Source organism: Oncorhynchus kisutch, linkage group LG22, assembly GCF_002021735.2.
Source record: "Oncorhynchus kisutch isolate 150728-3 linkage group LG22, Okis_V2, whole genome shotgun sequence".
Taxonomy (NCBI): Eukaryota; Metazoa; Chordata; class Actinopteri; order Salmoniformes; family Salmonidae; genus Oncorhynchus; species Oncorhynchus kisutch.
Window position 1 is genome coordinate 5991967 of NC_034195.2, and position 19120 is coordinate 6011086.

General features: G+C 42.0%; 1 protein-coding gene across 1 annotated transcript; it reads left to right on the forward strand.

Annotated features, from left to right (window-relative positions):
- Nucleotides 1-530: 530 nt before the first annotated feature.
- Nucleotides 531-11854, forward strand: mpi (mannose phosphate isomerase). Its single transcript, XM_020456474.2, has 8 exons — nt 531-613; nt 1099-1226; nt 4577-4777; nt 4966-5107; nt 5684-5863; nt 8691-8864; nt 9494-9702; nt 10040-11854. The coding sequence occupies exons 1-8, from the start codon at nt 541-543 to the stop codon at nt 10256-10258; spliced, it is 1326 nt and encodes a 441-aa protein (XP_020312063.1). The 5' UTR covers nt 531-540; the 3' UTR covers nt 10259-11854.
- The last annotated feature ends 7266 nt before the right edge of the window (nt 11855-19120 follow it).

Consider the following 19120-nt stretch of genomic DNA (forward strand, 5'->3'; position numbering starts at 1 on the left):
CTACGTAATTTGGCTAGTCAAGTAAGGCCCCCACCTTTAGATCAAAATAGGTGTTTTGGGAGACGGCATGTCTCCGATTTATTTACAAAGCAAATAGACAAAACATTTGTGCATGTCTTTAATACCCTTTTGAAACAATTCGAGGTGTATCAATGGCACTAGCCAGACCTATGGTTAAAAATACAATAATTTGGAAAATTCCCCCCTTAGGCTAATGTTGACAAGGTCAAGGCAAATTTTTTTTAAAGAAACGATTATTTTAATTTGATCAGTAAACTGCAGCAGAGGGAAATACATACATAAAGTTGGGTTGAAAGTAACATGTACATGTCCCTTTCAAAACAACTGGGAACTCGGAAATCTCCAACTGATTTTCAGGTCGGAAAGTCGGTGCTCTACAAAAATGACAGAGTATCCGATTTGTTATTCCGAGTTGGATGACCATTAAAAATGTTTCTCCGAGTTCCCGTTTGTCTTGAACGCACTGAAGTCGGAAGTCAGAGATTTCAGAGTTCCCAGTTGTTTTGAACGCGGCATAGGATGAGCCCATGGCCATATAAAGACGTCAGAACTACAGTGATAGCCGACGTTGCAGCCATGGAGGAAGTAAGAGGTGAAACATATTTCCCTTTTTTGTTGTTGTATTGATTTAATCCGTAAAATGCTTTTAATGACACTGTCACATGTAGCGACAATGTCGCCATATAACCGCAATCGAACAGCAGAGCATGTTTTCGTATTTAAACATGAAGTAAAAGCAACTTCGTTCGCAAGCATCCATAGACATTTTACCAGGGATTACGTTTACTGCACGCGAGCCACCTTCATAATAGTGCACGCAAACGCATTAGTTATCGTGTATCGTTTAGCATTCTGAAAATGAGAACACATTATTTACACGATATATTCGAATTAAAAGGTTGAGTTCAATAACCTATAAAATAGCTGATGTTTTGCTTTCAATGAACGCTGCAGATTCTGCAGTGCGGAGGGACTTACTCAAAAGTGCAATTCTCAATCATATTGTAGACTTGTGATAAAATTGGTGTGCATGTTGTTCATATTGAAAGTTACTGTCTCTGTTTTCTCATTTTACAGTATTCCCGCTATCCTGTGCGGTGCAGAACTATGCATGGGGGAAGGTCGGTCTGGACAGTGAGGTGGCCAAACTGGTTGTTGGTGGGGATACCTCGGCTGTCATTGAAGCTGACAAACATTATGCCGAGGTAAGATTTAGACAGTGGTGAACTGTGATTATTGGACCTAGGCCTTTAGCGGGGGTAAAAATATTCCTGAACGTCAAACTTCACCAATAGTCTAGCGACTACAATAGTGGCACATCTAAGTTGACTATAATTTGCGCACTCTGTGTAGGAGGGAATATTGTTTTTAAAATAAAAACGCATACACGGCCACAAGAAAGAGAGCAGTCACACACAGCATACTGTTAAATGCGACCCATTCATTAAAGGCCAGTAGGCCCCCAATCATAACAAACATTAAGCATTTCCAAATCGAAATGTACAATATACTTCCCATTGCGCACATCTGTTATCACGTTCAGCACAAGGTAACCAGTGCTCTAAAGTATAAATGCATTATTTTCAGAGGTAGCTAAGAGCAAGTGAGCTGCAAAAAAAACTGCCACTCACCAAATGATCATTTGAAACAGAACTTATTTTTGAAAGTTAATCATGAAGGGCGATGTTACCAAATTAGCAGAAACATCCTCCCTGATAACATGTGTGGCTGCACAACAAAACAAAAGCTAGCTAGACCAAAGGAAAACTAGGCTACTGCTCATGCTCTCAGATGTATCTAGGAATTGGAGAAGTTGGGAGTAAAACATTTTTAAAGAGAAGCCAGTAAAAACATTCCCACTCATTGCAAGTCCAAATGTTATTGGTTGATTTCCATGTCACTCCAAAATTCTGCCCTAATACATTTAAAGCTCATATGCGATTGGAAAAATATATTTTTAGGAAAACAAGAAATCAAAGAATATGAAAGACATTTATCAAATAAAATATTCCTATGTGAAGACTCAATAGCCAGATTAAGCTAAATTAAGTAGTTTTAAGTTGGTTTTTCATGGAGACATGACATGTACAGTTTGAGCTACTCCAAGAAGTGAAGTTGTGTGCTACCACATTGCTGCCCCTTCTCATTCAGTAACTTTAGTTGAAGACTGACTGGGGTACTGCAGGCTGCCATTAAAAACCTCTTCAGGATCTGCCCCTTTTTTCCCATTTTTGCCTAAGATGACACACCAACTCGTAACTGCCTGCAGCTCTGGACCTGAAGCAAGGATATGCATATTCTTGAAACCTTTTGAAAGGAAACACTTTGAAGGTTGTGGAAATGTTAAATTAATGTAGGGGAATATAACTCATTAGATCTGTTAAAATATGCTTTTTTTGTGTACCATCTTTGAAATGCAAGAGAAAGGCCATAATGTATTCCAGCCCAGGTGCAATTAAAATGTTGGCCACTAGATGGCAGCAGACTGATCCAATGAACCACTGCATTTCTGTTCAAAATGTTGTATCAAGACTGCCCAAATGTGCCTAATTGGTTTATTAATCCATTTTCAAGTTCATAACTGTGCACTCTCCTCAAACAGTAGCATATTTTTTCACTGTAATAGCTACTGTAAATTGGAGAGTGCAGTTAGCTTAAATTCCTGTTAATCTTTCTGCCAGTATCAGATATGTCTGTCCTTGTTACTTACAACCTCAGGCTAATGTGATTAGCATATGTTTGCTCAACCGTCCTGCGGGGGACCCACCGTTCCTGTATAGGTTGTCATAGGGGGATACCTAGTCAGTAGTTCACCTGAAATGTCTTCCGCATTTAACCCAACCCCTTTGAATCTGATAGGTACATTAGCAAGTAAATTATACTCTGTGTGATTTTTAAAATAATTGGTTCAAGGACATGCATCTGGTCTATTAAAATCAATTATTATTACCATGATTGTCTTCAAAACATTACATTTTTTTACACAAAGATTGACAATGAAAAACTTCCTTTTCCCATTCAAAAAAGGGGGATCCTGTTTTCCGCTAACAATGCCTGCAGTACCGTGGCTTCAATGAGAGGAGGCAGTCGTTCTCCCCTGTAAATGGCAGATGTTCACCCCCCAAAAAATCCCGATTGCATTTTTTTTCCTCGTCCGTCCGTGTTTTTCCTTTTCAACACAAACTGAATAGAAATCAGAATAAAAATTTAAATTATATAAAATATTAAAATGACATTTTAATAAAGAATCAATAATTTAATAAATCCTTATGCTCTCTCTGAAGGTGTAGCCTATGGTGTTTTGTCCCATTCCTGTCCTGCAGATAATTTCAATTTTTACAAAGCCCTTCAGGACTTTGGCTGGGAGTACAGAGCCTCTTACCCTTCAAGCTCCCTCAATGCCTGCCCTGTCACAAGTCATTCTTTGTTTAGCTTCACAGGGAGGGTTTATCATAAAGGTACATTTATTTATCTGTTATTTTACCAGGTGACTGAGAACAGTCTCATTTGCAGCAATGACCTGGGGAATAGTTACAGGGGAGAGGAGGGGGATTAATGAGCCAATTGTAAACTGGGGATTATTAAGTGACCATGATGGTTTGAGGGACAGATTGGGAGTTTAGCCACGACACCGGGGTTAACACCTCTACTCTTACAATAAGTGCCATGGGATCTTTAATGACCTCAGAGTCAGGACACCCGTTTAACGTCCCACCCAAAAGATGGCACCCTACACAGGGCAGTGTCCCTGGGCGTTGAGATTTTTTTTAGACCAGAGAAAAGAGTGCCTCCTACTGGCCCTGCAACACCACTTCCAGCAGTATCTGGTCTCCCATCCATGAACTGACCAGGACCAACCCTGCTTAGCTTCAGAAGCAAGCCAGCGGTGGTATGCAGGGTGGTATGCTGCTGACATTAATAGTTCTGAGTATGGGAGTGGGGACGTGCTATGGTGAATGGGCAGATGTATTTTCATACTCCGCAATCAGCATCCATAGTCAATAGTCTGGGTGCCTTCTCCTGTTTGAGACAATCCTCTGGTCCTAAACAATAGCTTCCTAAGATGGCACCTAGGCTATCGTATATTCATTGAAGATCATTCTATTGAACTGTGTTCATATCCTGTTTATCATTTTTTAAATGTTATTGACATTTTCATACTTAAAACAAATACCTTTAATTAATTTAGTTTTTTATCTTTGAGAGAACCTGATCACAATGGATGACGAAGCTAAATCACAAAGTGATGTTAACTCTGTTTTTATGTATAGTTAATGAGTCGCACACTCCGTGTGTGTGTATAACCTCCCAGGATAGTATTGGGTAAAAAAAGACCCTGAAGAAGGCAGTGATGCTGAAATGTTTTACCCAATAAATTACTAGGTTATACGTATGGAGTGTGCGTCTCTGTTTTTACAGTTTATTCTCAGTCAGCGCTTCTACACTAAATAATATTCTCTGGGTGTGTGCCAGCTCGTGCTGTATATTAACCTGTTTTAAAAAAGAAATACTCTTGTATGGTCAATGATGCGGCCCCTCCCTGTGTGTCTTGCAGCTTTGGATGGGCGCTCACCCCAAAGGAGACGCCCTCATCAAGGACAACCGGATAGCCCAGAGGACGCTCGGTCAGTGGATTGCAGACTACCCAGCATGCTTGGGGTCAAAGGTCAAAGACACCTTCCAGGGCCAGCTTCCCTTCCTCTTCAAGGTCCTGTCGGTCAACACCGCTCTGTCAATACAGGCCCATCCGAACAGGGTAAGTCCTGAGTCGTGTTCATTAGGGCACACTGTAGCACAGCATTTTTCTGTGGAAAATTTATGTCTACTGACCAACCCAAAAACCAAAGAGGGGGTTACATGTAGATATGGTGTATTTTGTTGGGTTTCTATTCTAAATTTGTTTCATTTTTTAAATCAATTTTTTCCCATTTGCTCTCACACCAGGAGTTGGCCGGACGGCTCCATGCTCAGTTTCCAGAGCATTACCCTGACAACAACCACAAGCCTGAGATGGCTGTCGCACTCACCCATTTTGAAGGCCTCTGTGGCTTCAGGCCCGTGGAAGAGATCATTGGCTTTCTCAAATGTGAGTCCCATATCTTGCAGACTGTCCATTATCAGTGTATTTTTTATTTTTATAGTCCATGTTTTTAAAATGTATTCAACAGCACAGCAGCTCAGTTGAGGGATTTCCTTCACTTTAAGATAGAGATCAATGATGCTCAGTAATCCCTTTAAAAGGGTAGTTCTGTTGAAGTGTTGGCTCATTTTTGACTTGCCTAGGGTATTGTCGTTTCCTCAACTCTTTAAGTTTGTTACCTGGTTATTTAGCGACATCTAGAATATTCTGGCTAGCATCTTTGGAGAATATAGCAATGCTACTGGAAACTGATTGTATCACTTAGCAGTGCATTCAAAAGTATGGGGAATGCGGAGGAGTGGACAAAATATCAAAGCCCTCTCCCCACGCTTTTATTTTATCTACAGCTAACTGTTACCGTTCAAATTGTAGGAAATGTACTTTAAAACTGCACATGTTTCTCTTCTCCGCCAAGAGGGGAGCCACTCATTTTGTTTTTGTTTTTTTTACAATCCACCCGAGGATTGTATTCAAGTTTGCCGAGAGTGTAAAATGTGTGTGTGTCGCCCCCCCCCCCCCCAGCCGTGCCAGAATTCCACGCTCTTGTAGGGAGAGAGACGGCAGGGGAGCTGGTGAGCAGTAGAGGGGAGGCGGGCCGCACCTCGCTGGCCCTGAAGAAGTGCTTCACCCGCATGATGAACTGTGAGAAGAAGGTGTTTGTGGACCAACTCAACATGCTGGTGAAAAGAGTCACTGAGGAAGGTGAGCAATCAAACAATAAGCATTTTGTTTTTGTGACACCATACACTTCTTCATGTGGGTAGACGCCCAGATCTGTTTGTTCTGTATCACCAACTCCTATGGTCGTTGACATGTCAAGCCAAACATGACCTATTTGGCAACAGCCAGAAAAGTTGCCAAGACTGCACAAACTGATCTGGGACCAGGCCACATCACATTTTACATAAGTATTCAGACCCTTTACTCAGTACTTTGAAGCAACTTCGGCAGCGATTACAGCCTCAAATCGTTTTGGGTATGACGCTACAAGCTTGGCACACCTGTATTTGGGGAGTTTCTCCCATTCGTCTCTGCAGATCCTCTCAAGCTCTGTCAGGTTGGATAGGGAGTGTCGGTGCACAGCTATTTTCAGGTCTCTCTCGATGTCCGATCGGGTTCAAGTCCGGGCTCTGGCTGGGCCACTGAAGAACATCAACTTGTTCTGAATACTCTCCTGCGTTGTCTTGGCTGTGTGCTTAGGTTTGTCCTGTTGGAAGGTGAACCTTTGCCCCAGCCTGAGAACCTGCTCCAGAGCGCTCAGGACTTCATCAAGGATCTCACCTTTGCTACGTTCATCTTTCCCCGAACTCCAAGCAGGCTGTCATGTGCCTTTTCTGAGGACTGGCTTCTGTCTGGCCACTCTACCATAAAGGTCTGATTGATGGAGTGCTGCGGAGATGGTTGTCCTTCTGGAAGGTTCTCTCATCTCCACAGAGGAACTCTGGAGCCCTGTCAGAGTGACCATCGGGTTCTTGGTCGCCTCCCTGACCAAGGCCCTTCTCCCCCAATTGATAAATTTTGCCTTCCATTTAAGAATGGAGGCCGCTGTGTTCTTGGACCTTCAATGCTGCAGAAATGTTTTAGTACCCTTCCCCAGATCTGTGCCTCGACACTCCTGTTTCGGAGCTCTATGGACAATTCCTTCGACCTCATGGCTTGGTTTTTACTCTGACATGCACTGTCAACTGTCTGACCTTATATAGATGGGTGTGTGCCTTTCCATATCATGTCCAATCAATTGAATTTACCACAGTTGGACTCCAATCAAGTTGTAGAAACATCAAGGATGATCAATGGAAACAGGAAGCACCAGAGCTCAATTTCGAGTCTCATAGTAAGGGGGTCTGAATAGTTATGTATGTAAGGTATTTCTGTTTATTTTAATACAGTTGCAAAGATGTCAACTTGTTTTCGCTTTGTCATTATGGGGTGTTGTGTGTAGATTGAGGAAAACAATTTAATTTAATCCATTTTAGAATAAGACCGTAACTTAACAAAGTGTGGAAAAATTCAAGGGGTCTGAATTCTTTCCGAAGGCACTACTTTGTAATAGAAATTGAATTTGAGTGAATGATTCATAATTTATGTACTAATAATAATAATAATCAGGATATTGTGTGTACATTTTATAGTCACTATGCTGCGTCAGTTAGGCTACAGGTGATCATGCTTATAACACACCATACATGGGCTCCTATATGCATGGTTCAATATGTTCAAGTCACATTTATGTTTTACATGGTGTCAGCATTAATTAGAAAAAATATAATTTTGGAGTAGAATGTTCTTTTAAAAAGTTCCTAGAACTGCACTTCTCTGTCCTGCTACATACAAATTCTCCCAGGGAGAACCCCAACCCACTAAGCAAGGGGACTGGAGTTGGTCAAACTCTCAGTTTAATACATGTACAAAATTATGCTCTTTCCCTTAAACCATGATGGCCTTGACTTTCACACATGAAATGGAGGTTAACTTGGCCACAAACTATTTCCTTTTCTTTAACCCCTGTAACCAATAGTACATGAAATCAAATCAAATGTATTTATATAGCCCTTCGTACATCAGCTGATATCTCAAAGTGCTGTACAGAAACCCAGCCTAAAACCCCAAACAGCAAGCAATGCAGGTGTAGAAGCACGGTGGCTAGGAAAAACTCCCTAGAAAGGCCAATACCTAGGAAGAAACCTAGAGAGGAACCAGGCTATGTGGGGTGGCCAGTCCTCTTCTGGCTGTGCCGGGTGGCGATTATAACAGAACATGGCTGTTCTGATGTTCAAATGTTCATAAATGACCAGCATGGTCTAATAATAATAATAATAATAATAATAATAATAATAATAATAATAATAATTACATGCAGACCAGTTGAAACTGGAGCAGCAGCACGGCCAGGTGGACTGGGGACAGCAAGGAGTTATGATGTCAGGTAGTCCTGAGGCATGGTCCTAGGGCTCAGGTCCTCCGAGAGAGAAGGAGAGAATTAGAGAACGCACACTTAGATTCACACAGGACACCGACTAGGACAGGATAAGTACTCCAGATATAACAAACTGACCCTAGCCCCCCGACACATAAACTACTGCAGCATAAATACTGGAGGCTGAGACAGGAGGGGTCAGGAGACACTGTGGCTCCATCCGAGGACACCCCCGGACAGGGCCAAACAGGAAGGATATAACCCCACCCACTTTTCCAAAGCACAGCCCCCACACCACTACAATCGATGAGATTGTATATCATTTATTCCCAAGGAGTGTATTTTCTACTGCATAATGGTTAGTCAAGTTTTCCAAAGGACCTCTTGCACCAAAACATCTTTCTGTGTAATATTAAACCTTCATTTATCCAGGTTGGTCTTGTTGAGATACAAATCTCTTTCACGAGAGATGGGTTGTTCACTATGCATTAAATGGACTGAAACTGGGAGGGACTTGTTTTTATTTTCTGTAGTGAAACCTTTTCATTGCATGCCCAAATGAACACGACCCTATGCTGAAGGCTTTTGTTTTACCTGTTGTACCCCATTCAGCTGCTGCAGGGAAGGACACATCAGACAGTAACAGTGAACTGTTGCTCCGGCTCCACTCCCAGTATCCGGGTGACATCGGCTGTTTTTCCATCTACTTCCTAAACCGCATTGTGCTGGAGCCAGGCGACGCCATGTTTCTGGGTGCCAATGAACCGCACGCGTACCTCAATGGAGGTCAGGGGTCAACCAGTCAGATTCTTAGAAAGTCAGCTAGTTGTGTCTTGATAGGCTGTTAGAGAACAATGGAAATGCACTATATATAGAAAAGTATCTAGACACACCTTCAATATAGTGGATTTTGCTATTCCCGCAGACCCATTGCTGACTGGTGTATAAAATCGAGCACACAGCCATGCAATCTCCATAGACACATACTTTTGGCCATGTGGTGAATAATACAGTAGCAATTGTTTAACGTGGTGGTATCTGCACAGCCATGACAACATGTTTCCCAGGTGCTGGATTATTGAGAGGATACTGTAGACGTGAGAACACAAATATTCTGCTCACTTGTATTGTTGCTTCCAAAGTATAGAGCTTCAGACCCTTTAAAAAATATATTTTTATTTTATTTTTTTAACTACACTTTGGGTGCTATATCAGTATGTGGATCTGTTATACAATGAGATTACATTTTAAACTATGACATTTTATGTTAATTATATTGTTGACATGTAAAGTTACAATGAATCTCAAATACAGAGCAGTGAGAATTCTAATCTTTAAAAATATATATTTTTTTAATAAAGTGTACTTGAAAGAAAGTGTCCTATATCACAATTCTCTCTCACAATGCTCCTCAGACTGCATCGAGTGCATGGCCTGCTCAGACAACACGGTGCGCGCCGGCCTGACGCCCAAGTTCATCGACGTCAACACCCTGTGTGAGATGCTGAACTACAGCCCCGCTCCAGCCAGCGCCAAGATCTTCCCCTCCATACAGGACCCCTCAGACCCCTTTGTCTACCTCTATGATCCCCCTGTTCCTGACTTCACTGTCATGAGGATACAGGTAATTTACTTACTCATTTAGCCTATTCCCAGATCGGTTTGTGTCTTGCCAACTCCTATGGTCATTGTCACGCCAGACAACACAAACAGTTCTACTCCGCCTTGACAATATTCTGTTTTGAGTGGGTCTCTTGTAGTAAGCCATTACCATATTTGTTCCAGTGCATCTCATAAATGAAATGTAATATAGGTAATATCATTTTCTTCTTCCTTCTCTACTTTCCCCCTTTTCTCTCTCCCGACCTCTTGTCTGCCTCCTTCTCCAACCCCCTATTCCCTTTGTCCTCTGCTTCCCCTCATTCCCCCACCTCTCTCTCTTTCTCTCTCTCCATCTCCAGGTGCCAGCCTCAGTCAGGCAGTACACGGTGGCCCCGGTGGACTGTGCAGGCATCCTGCTGGTGATTGAGGGCGAGGCCACCGGCACCTCCGCCGCTGCCCTCTCTGACATCACCCTGAGCCGGGGCACTGTCCTCTTCATCTCAGCCAATGAGAGCGTCTCCCTTCACATCACCTCCCCCTCCGGAATGACTATGTACCGGGCCTGCAGTCTCCTGTAGCCCCAGGCCTTCTGATAAAGTCACCTACCAACATCAACCCAACCCCGTGGTTCTCCCATTCGTCATGCCGGGGTGTCCCCTGACTTAAGGCCAGTAGTGATAGACTGAAGATGGCCTAACAGTTTTAACCCCTCTTTAACTGTAGTCTATGTGCATTTCCATTCATTTTCCCAGACAATCACCCTGACAGGTACAGGAACATGCACAGCTTGTGTGTGTGATACACGCCCTTGTGGTTCGCTGTGGTCCTTTTTTATTCGGCCCATGTTTCTGTGAAGGTTTACACAGAATCGGTGATAATGGAGTTTTCATTGGTACAGTATGCCTCAGCTCACATCTCGCTGTAAGTGTCACATACTCTGTCGTTGCTGTTATTTTTCTTTTTTAATTCAGCATGTTGTAATTAATTACCTTATAAGCATAATTTTTTTTCCAGTGGGGGAAATCTTCTGTTCAATAGTAGTGCTTTTTAAGACAATGCATCATAACAAAAACATATTTAAAATACTATCAGCAGTATTGGGAACATTTGGCATTTACAGTATGCTGCGATTCCTGTGCATGTTTGCGGAACAAAGGCACCTGCCCATTCACACATGCATATTTGCCCGCCACATACAGTGTACTTACAAATAGAGCATATAGTAAGAATGTATAACTACTGTATGGGGAGGCCTTTTCTTCAGCTGGACCGCCAACATTGAAGTTGGTTTAGTTGAGAAAATGTATGCTGTAAGGCTTAAGCAGCATGTGACCATGCAATTCAACTCACGCATCCAACAGAAATGCATTCAACAGTAGTCTGGACTGAAGGTGGCTTGTGAGCTGTACTGTATCAATGATAACACCTCACACTCTATTACAGGATACGAAGTTGGTGTTTGAGATGGACTGCATTGCAGTTGGTGACTGCCGACTCATCTTGCATTCTAAATGACTACTGATTCTAACTTGTATAGCAGACAGTCTGTAGTCGCGAACTGCAACGTAGTCTCTCAAACACGTAAAATAGCTTTCCCCAAAGGTAAAAAAAAAAGTGAAATTTTGGATGTTTGTTCATTTTGACTGAAGCTCTGACTCAGGCATGTCTCCTGGTTGGTGTTCATTAGAGCACATCGTAGCAAAAGGAAAATTAGTTTCTTACAGGAGAAGTACTGATTGTACCTCCCCGTTTTCTGTTTTGTGCTTAATGAACATGACCCTGGTGCTTTCAATTGAACAGTGAAGATCCACTTACGATTTGTGAATGAAGGATGGGAACAGAGCGAGAACGATAACTTAAGTCATTTGTTCTGAACTTGTTTGTATGCCAACTGGTTTTGTCCTGGATATTTTAAATTACATGAACAGTTTGCACTACAATAGTAAAAAAAAATATATATATATATATATATACTACTGTAGGTTTGATTGCAAACTAGTCTGAAGACTAAGATTTATGGGTTAAAGGTGTAACGGTTTTACTTTAACATTATGCGAATGTTTCTTTTCAATAGGAGCTGGAATGAGAGCATGGTTTTGCATTTGACTACAGTAGCATGGCTCTCTACAGAGAGTGTCTGTATGTAAACCTAAATAAAATATTCTGTACTAGTGCGTGCAGTGCTTTCATTGGGATTGAATAGCCAGAGTGAAGAGACGTGTGCTCTAGTATTTGATTTATTTAACCAGGTAGAACAAGTTCTCATTTGCGACCTGGCCAAGATAAAAGCAAAGCAGTTCGACACAATACGGTTGCACATACAACAATACGGTTGCACATACAACAATACGGTTGCACATACAACAATACGGTTGCACATACAACAATACGGTTGCACATACAACAATACGGTTGCACATACAACAATACGGTTGCACATACAACAATACGGTTGCACATACAACAAACATCCAATCAATGATAGAGTAGGAAGATCTATATACAACATGTGCAACTTAGGTGGGATAAGAGAGGTAAGGCAATAACTAGGACATGGTGGCAAAGTAATTACAATATTGCAAGTAAAACACTGGAATGGTAGGATGTGCAGAGGATGAATGTGCAAGTTGAGATACTGGGGTGGAAAGGAGCAAGATAACTACAGTATGGGGATGAGGTAGCTTGGCTGGGCTATTTACAGGTGCAGTGAGCTGCTCTGACAGACAGCTGGTGCTTAAAGCTAGTGAGGGAGGTAAGAGTCTCCAGCTTCAGATATTTTTGCAGTTCATTCCAGTCATTGGCAGCTGAGAACTGGAAGGAGAGGTGGCCAAAGGAAGAATTGGCTTTGGGGGTGACCAGTGAGAAATACCAGCTGGAGTGCGTGCTACGGGTGGGTGCTGCTATGGTGACCAGTGCGCTAATGCGGAGCTTTACCTAGCAGAGACTTGTAGATGACCTGGAGCCAATGGGTTTGGCGACGAGTATGAAGCAAGGGCCAGCCAACGAGAGCATACAGGTCGCAGTGGTGGGTAGTATATGGGGCTTTGGTGACTAAACGAATGGCACTGTGATAGACCTCATCCAATTTGTTGAGTAGAGTGTTGGAGGCTATTTTGTAAATGACATCGGTGAAGTCGCGGATCGGTAGGATGGTCAGTTTTACGAGGGTATGGTTGGCAGCATGAGTGAAGGATGCTTTGTTGAGAAATAGGAAGCTTATTCTAGATTAAATTTTTGATTGGAGATGTTTAATGTGAGTCTGGAAGGAGAGTTTACAGTCTAACCAGACACCTAGGTATTTGTAGTTGTCCACATATTCTATGTGGGCGGGCGCGCAGGTGCGGGCAGCGATCGGTTGAGGAGTGTGCATTTAGTTTTACTTGCAATTTTAAGAGCAGTTGGAGGCCACGGAAGGAGAGTTGTATGGCATTGAAGCTCATCTGGAGGTTAGTTAACACAGTGTCCAACGAAGGGCCAGAGGTATACAGAATGGTGTCGTCGGCATAGAGGTGGATCAGCAGCGAGAGCGACGTCATTGATGTATACAGAGAAGAGAGTCGGCCCGAGAATTGAACCCTGTGGCACCCCCATAGAGACATCCGGACAACAGGCCCTCCGATTCTGACATACTGAACACTATCGGAGAAGTAGTTGGTGAGCAAAGCGAGGCAATCAGACTCAAGGCTGTTGAGTCTGTCAACCACAACATTTTTATTGGCAGAGTCGAAAGCTTTAGGCTGCAGAGTAATGTCTCTTATCGATGGCGGTTATGATATCGTTTAGGACCTTGAGCGTGGCTGAGGTGCACCTGTGACCAGCTCTGAAACCAGATTGCATAGTGGAGAAGGTACGGTGACATTCGAAATGGTCGGTAATCTGTTAACTTGGCTTTCAAAGACCTTAGATAGATATAGGTCTGTAGCAGATTGGGTCTAGAGTGTCTCCCTCTTTGAAGAGGGGGATGACCGCGGCAGATTTCCAATCTATGGGAATCTCAGACGATACGAAAGAGAGGTTGAACAGGCTAGTCATAGGGGTTGCAACAATTTCGTCAGATAATCTAGCCCGGTTGATTTGTAGGGGTCCAGATTTTGCAGCTCTTTCAGAACATCAGCTATCTGGATTTCAGTGAAGGAGAAGTGGGGGAGGTTTAGGCGAGTTGCTGTGAGGAGCGCAGGGCTGTTGACAGTATATTGAAAGCAGTGATGATAGTGCAGATGAAAACAGCAGGGGCAGAATTATCATATTTTTTTGGTATCTACACATTGTAGTCCTAGTCGCAGGGCTAGCTCAAGGCAAAATATTTTTGTGGCTCTCCTGACAGTGGAGAGAAAGTTAGGCATAATTTCCTGCAATTCTACACATTGTGCCATGCGTCTGAGATAATTTCATAAATGTCATGCAATTCTAGGGATTTAACGATTCACCAACACGCATCGGTCCGGTCCTCGGTTCAAATGTTTAAGATATAAGTGCATCATTACGCAGAACCCAAACGATCCAAATGTAGCATGCATCGGTCCAAAAATGTTTTCTAAAGTTACAAATCATCAGTTCACTAAAATGTTTTGCTCAAATTACTTTATTTGTAACTTCCGAAAACCTATTATTTTGCGCCAACTGCGTCCTCTCCTTCAGTGTCAAACTAAGCATGTGATTATGTTGAGTCACTAGGCAGGTTTACCATTGACCCAGGTTAATTTGACAAAAGCAATGTCCCAAACATTTTTGGATACATGTGTGATGGAAACGGTAGAGATAGGAGGCGTTTGCTAAAGAGCAACAACATTTGTTCGACGGGTAGATTTGTCTATTACCAGACTTTATTGTGACAAATTAAGATGGAAATGCTGTTTTCAAATCAATTATGATTGCCGAATAATTTGGAAGGTACGCAGGGCACGCGATGTCATCACGTAACTATAAAGCGCCACTTTTATTACTAAATGTCTTCTGCTTTTTTAAAATAAGTGTTAGATCAGCTTTAATATTGCAGATCGATTGTAGCTTCCATTAATGTAATTGTCGGCATCATTTCCAATCCCCCATATATTGTTTTGTATATATATATATATATATAATGTACCAGTCTAAAGTTTGGACACCTACTCAATCAAGTGTTTTTCTTAATTTTTTACTGTTTTCTATATTGTAGAATAATAATGAAGACATCTAACCTATGAAATAACACATATGGAATCATGTAGTAACCAAAAAAGTGTTTAATCAAAATGTAATTGAGATTCTTCAAAGTAGCCACCATTTGCCTTGATGACAGCTTTGTACACTCTTGGCATTCTCTCAACCAGCTTCACCTGGAATGCTTTTAGATATGCAGAGTAAAGTTGATACTTTCATAACAAGGACAGCAATGACTTTTGGTTTGCCTGGAAACCTGAATTTGAATTGCATTTAATCAGGAGAGCTTGAATCAGAAAAGTTTCCTCCATTGACCTCTACAAGTAAGAATGTTGAATAAAAGTATATTTTAACGTACTTTACCAGTTGTCCTTTTGGCAGCACGAATGTGAAACAATATATCCACAGGACAGAATAATTACAAACTTTTCAAAGCGCTGGGAATGCATTCAGAGTTCTATCAGCTGAAGCATGTGCAGAAACATGTAAACACTGGAACGATCTCGGCAACTATGCATGCTTCTCATGCATGTATACTGAACAAAAATATAAATGCAACATGTAAAGTGTTGGTCCCATGTTTCATGAACTGAAATAAAAGATCCCAGAAATATTCATTTTTTCACAAAAAGCTTATTTCTCTCAAATTTTGTCAACAAATGTGTTTACGTTCCTGTTAGTGAGCATTTTTCCTTTGCCAAGATAATCTATCCACCTGACAGGTGTAGCATATCAAGAAGCTGATTAAACAGCATGATCATTACACAGGTGCACCTTGAGCTGGGGACAATGAAAGGCCACTCTAAAATGTGCCGTTTTGTCACACAGCACAATGCCACAGATGTCTCAAGTTGAGGTAGCATGCAATTGGCATGCTGACTGCAGAAATTTCCACCAGAGCTGTGGGCAGATAGTTGAATGTTCATGTCTTTACCATAAGCCGCCTCCAACATAGTTTTTAGAGAATTTGGCAATACGGCCAAACGGGCTCACAACCGCAGAACACACCAGCCCAGGAGCTCCACATTCGACATCTTCACCTGCGGAATCGTCTCAAACCAGCCACCAGGACGACTGATAAAAACTGAGGAGTATTTACATTTGAAGTCAGAAGTTTACATACACTTAGATTGGAGTCGTTAAAACTCGTTTTTCAACCACTCCACAAATGTCTTGTTTAACAAACTATAGTTTTGGCAAGTTGGTTAGGACATCTACTCTGTGCATGACAGTAATTTTTCCAACAATTGTTTACAGACAGATTATTTTACTTATAATGCACTGTATCACAATTCCAGTGGGTCAGAAGTTTACATACACTAAGTTGACTGTGCCTTTAAACAGCTGGGAAAATTCCAGAAAATGATGTCATGGCTTTAGAAACTTCTGATAGGCTATTTGACATCATTTGAGTCAATTGGAGGTGTACCTGTGGATGTATGTCAAGGCCTACCTTCAAACTCAGTACCTCTTTGCTTGACATCATGGGAAAATCAAAAGAAATCAGCCAAGACCTCAGAAAAAAAATTGTACTCCACAAGTCAGGTTCACCCCTGGGAGCAATTTCCAAACGCCTGAAGCTACCATGTTCATCTGTACAATCAATAGTACGCAAGTATAAACACCATGGGACCACGCAGCCATCATACCGCTCAGGAAGGAGATGCGTTCTTGCTCCTAGAGATGAACGTATTTTGGTGCGAAAAGTGCAAATCAATCCCAGAACAACAGCAAAGGCCCTTGTGAAGATGCTGGAGGAAACGGGGACAAAAGTATCTAGATCCACAGTACAACGAGTCCTATATCGACATAACCTGAAAGGCCACTCAGCAAGGAAGAAGCCACTGCTCCAAAACCGCCATAAAAAAGCCAGACTACGTTTTACAACTTTACATGGGGACAAAGAACCCATCCCAACCGTGAAGCTTGGGGGTGGCAGCATCATGTTGAGACTGGTGCACTTCACAAAATAGATGGCATCATGAGGATGAAAAATTATGTGCATATATTGAAGCAACATCTCAAGACATCAGCCAGGAAGTTAAAGCTTGGTCGCAAATGGGTCTTCCAAATGGACAATGACCCCAAGCATACTTCCAAAGTTGTGGCAAAATGGCTTAAGGACAACAAAGTCAAGGTATTGGAGTGGCCAGCACAAAGCCCTGACCCTCAATCCTATAGAAGATTTGTGGGCAGAACTGAAAAAGCATGTGCGAGCAAGGAGGCTTTACAAACCTGACTCAGTTACACCAGCTCTGTCAGGAGGAATTGGCCACAATTCACCCAACTTACTGTGGGAAGCTTGTGGAAGGCTACCCAAAATGTTTGACCCAAGTTAAACAATTTAAAGGCAATGCTACCAAATACTAATTTAGTGTATGTAAACTTCTGACCCACTGGGAATGTGATGAAAGAAATAGAAGCTGAAATAAATAATTCTCTCTACGATTATTCTGACATTTCACGTTCTTAAAATAAAAGTGGTGATCCTAACTGACCCAAGACAGGGAATTTTTGCTAGGATTAAATGTCAGGAATTGTGAAAAAACGGAGTTTAAATGTATTTGGCTAAGGTGTATGTAAACCTCCGACATCAACTGTATTTGCAGTAAGCTCCAGGTATATGTTCTAATTCTTCTGACATTCCAGGATCCTGCGACCAAAAACAAGCTACATAATCGGCAGTACCAGGAATTTGAAATAATAATTTAAATGGGAAAAACTCTTGAATTTGAACTCTTGAACTTTTGAATCGGGCATCGTTTTGTGTATCAGTTCATAAACCATTGGCCATGGAATGTTACATTTATTTCACAGTACAAGGGGTGTGTCATGTGAAAATATTTTTTACTTGGGGAGAGGGGTGTTTAATTTTTTTTAATTACCTCTCGAGATGGCCTCAGTTCAGCTTCGCTTCAGGGGGCTCTTTTGATGGGCCTGAGTTTCTTTGGAGTGTTCACATTGCAATAAAAAAGGTTCACAAAAATGGTCTGAAAGTGTGAAAACCCCCTTAAACACAGCAGGCTACCACTAACCCATTCATAGACGCTAACTACCTTTAGTGCATTTTGATGAAGTTATCTTCTTCCGGAGGGACGTTTGTTAAGACGTTCAGTCTCAACGTGAACATGCATTGCTTGCGGTATGATTTTGGAAACATAAGGAACCTATCATTCATATCAGCAATAATAAAAACGTTAAAAATAAAACATCTTCAAAAAATAGAAGGTTAAGTTACTACACACCTTTATGAGTTTAGTGAATCCGCCAGATCAGAGGGAGTAGGGATGACCAGGGATACTCTCTTGATAAGTGTGTGAATTAGACCATTTTGCTGTCTTGCTAAGCATTCAAAATGTAATGAGTACTTTTGGCTGCCAGGGAAAATGTTTTTTTTAATACTGTGGACATGATCCACAAACTTGCTGAAACAAAACCAAACAGCACTTTAGTTGTAAATTAAAAGTGATATATTCACTGTACAGGCCAGGGCACACAGACACGCTGAAAATTCAAAAGGACTTCCTAATTTCTTTTTCTAGGTTAAAAAAAAGCTACAAGTAACTGTGGAAATGCAGTGTGAAAACACATAAGAAAACAGCACAACCTGTGTGTGTAATCAAAACAAACTATATTGTACATATGCTTCCCTCGATCAGAAAGCCCTTCTAGTCAATGGGTTAGAAGCATATTGCAGGGGGGAAGGTGTGATGAAGCACCACTGCCTGACTGGGACTCAACGTTTGGTTGAGCTCCTGCAGGGGAGCACCTAGCCAGTCTATGAGCAAACAGCTCCGTACTAATCAAGAACATATCTAGGACACCAGACACTTCTTCCTTGAACCAATCCCTCAGGGAGCATTCCCCTAGAGCCCTGGCCAGCACGTTGCAGTTGAAGCGCCTGCACCATCCCTACAGTGAAGCATAGTGGTGGCAGCATCATGCTGTGTGGATGTTTTCAGCAGCAGGGACTGGGAGACTAGTTTGGATTGATGGAAAGATGAATGGAGCAATGAGGATCTGACTGGGGCAAAGGTTCACCTTCCAACAGGACAACAACCCTAGACACACATCCAAGACAACGCAAGAGTGGCTTCGGGACAAGTCTCGGAATGTCCTTTAGTTGCCCAGCCAAAGCCTGGACTTGAACCCGATCGAACATCTCTGGAGAGAGCTGGAAATAGCTATGCATGGACACTCCCCATCCAACCTGACTGAGCTTGAGAGGATCTGCAGAGAATGGGGAAAAACTCCCCAAATACAGGTGTGCCAAGCTTGTAGTGTCATACCCAAGAAGACTC

Bases quoted from the DNA above. Each gene is read 5' to 3' on its own strand.
- mpi (XM_020456474.2), top strand. From the start codon at position 541: ATGAGCCCATGGCCATATAAAGACGTCAGAACTACAGTGATAGCCGAC. The intron at 4,778-4,965 runs GTAAGTCCTGAG...CTCTCACACCAG, and splicing joins TACAGGCCCATCCGAACAGG to GAGTTGGCCGGACGGCTCCA. The intron at 9,703-10,039 runs GTAATTTACTTA...CTCCATCTCCAG, and splicing joins TCACTGTCATGAGGATACAG to GTGCCAGCCTCAGTCAGGCA.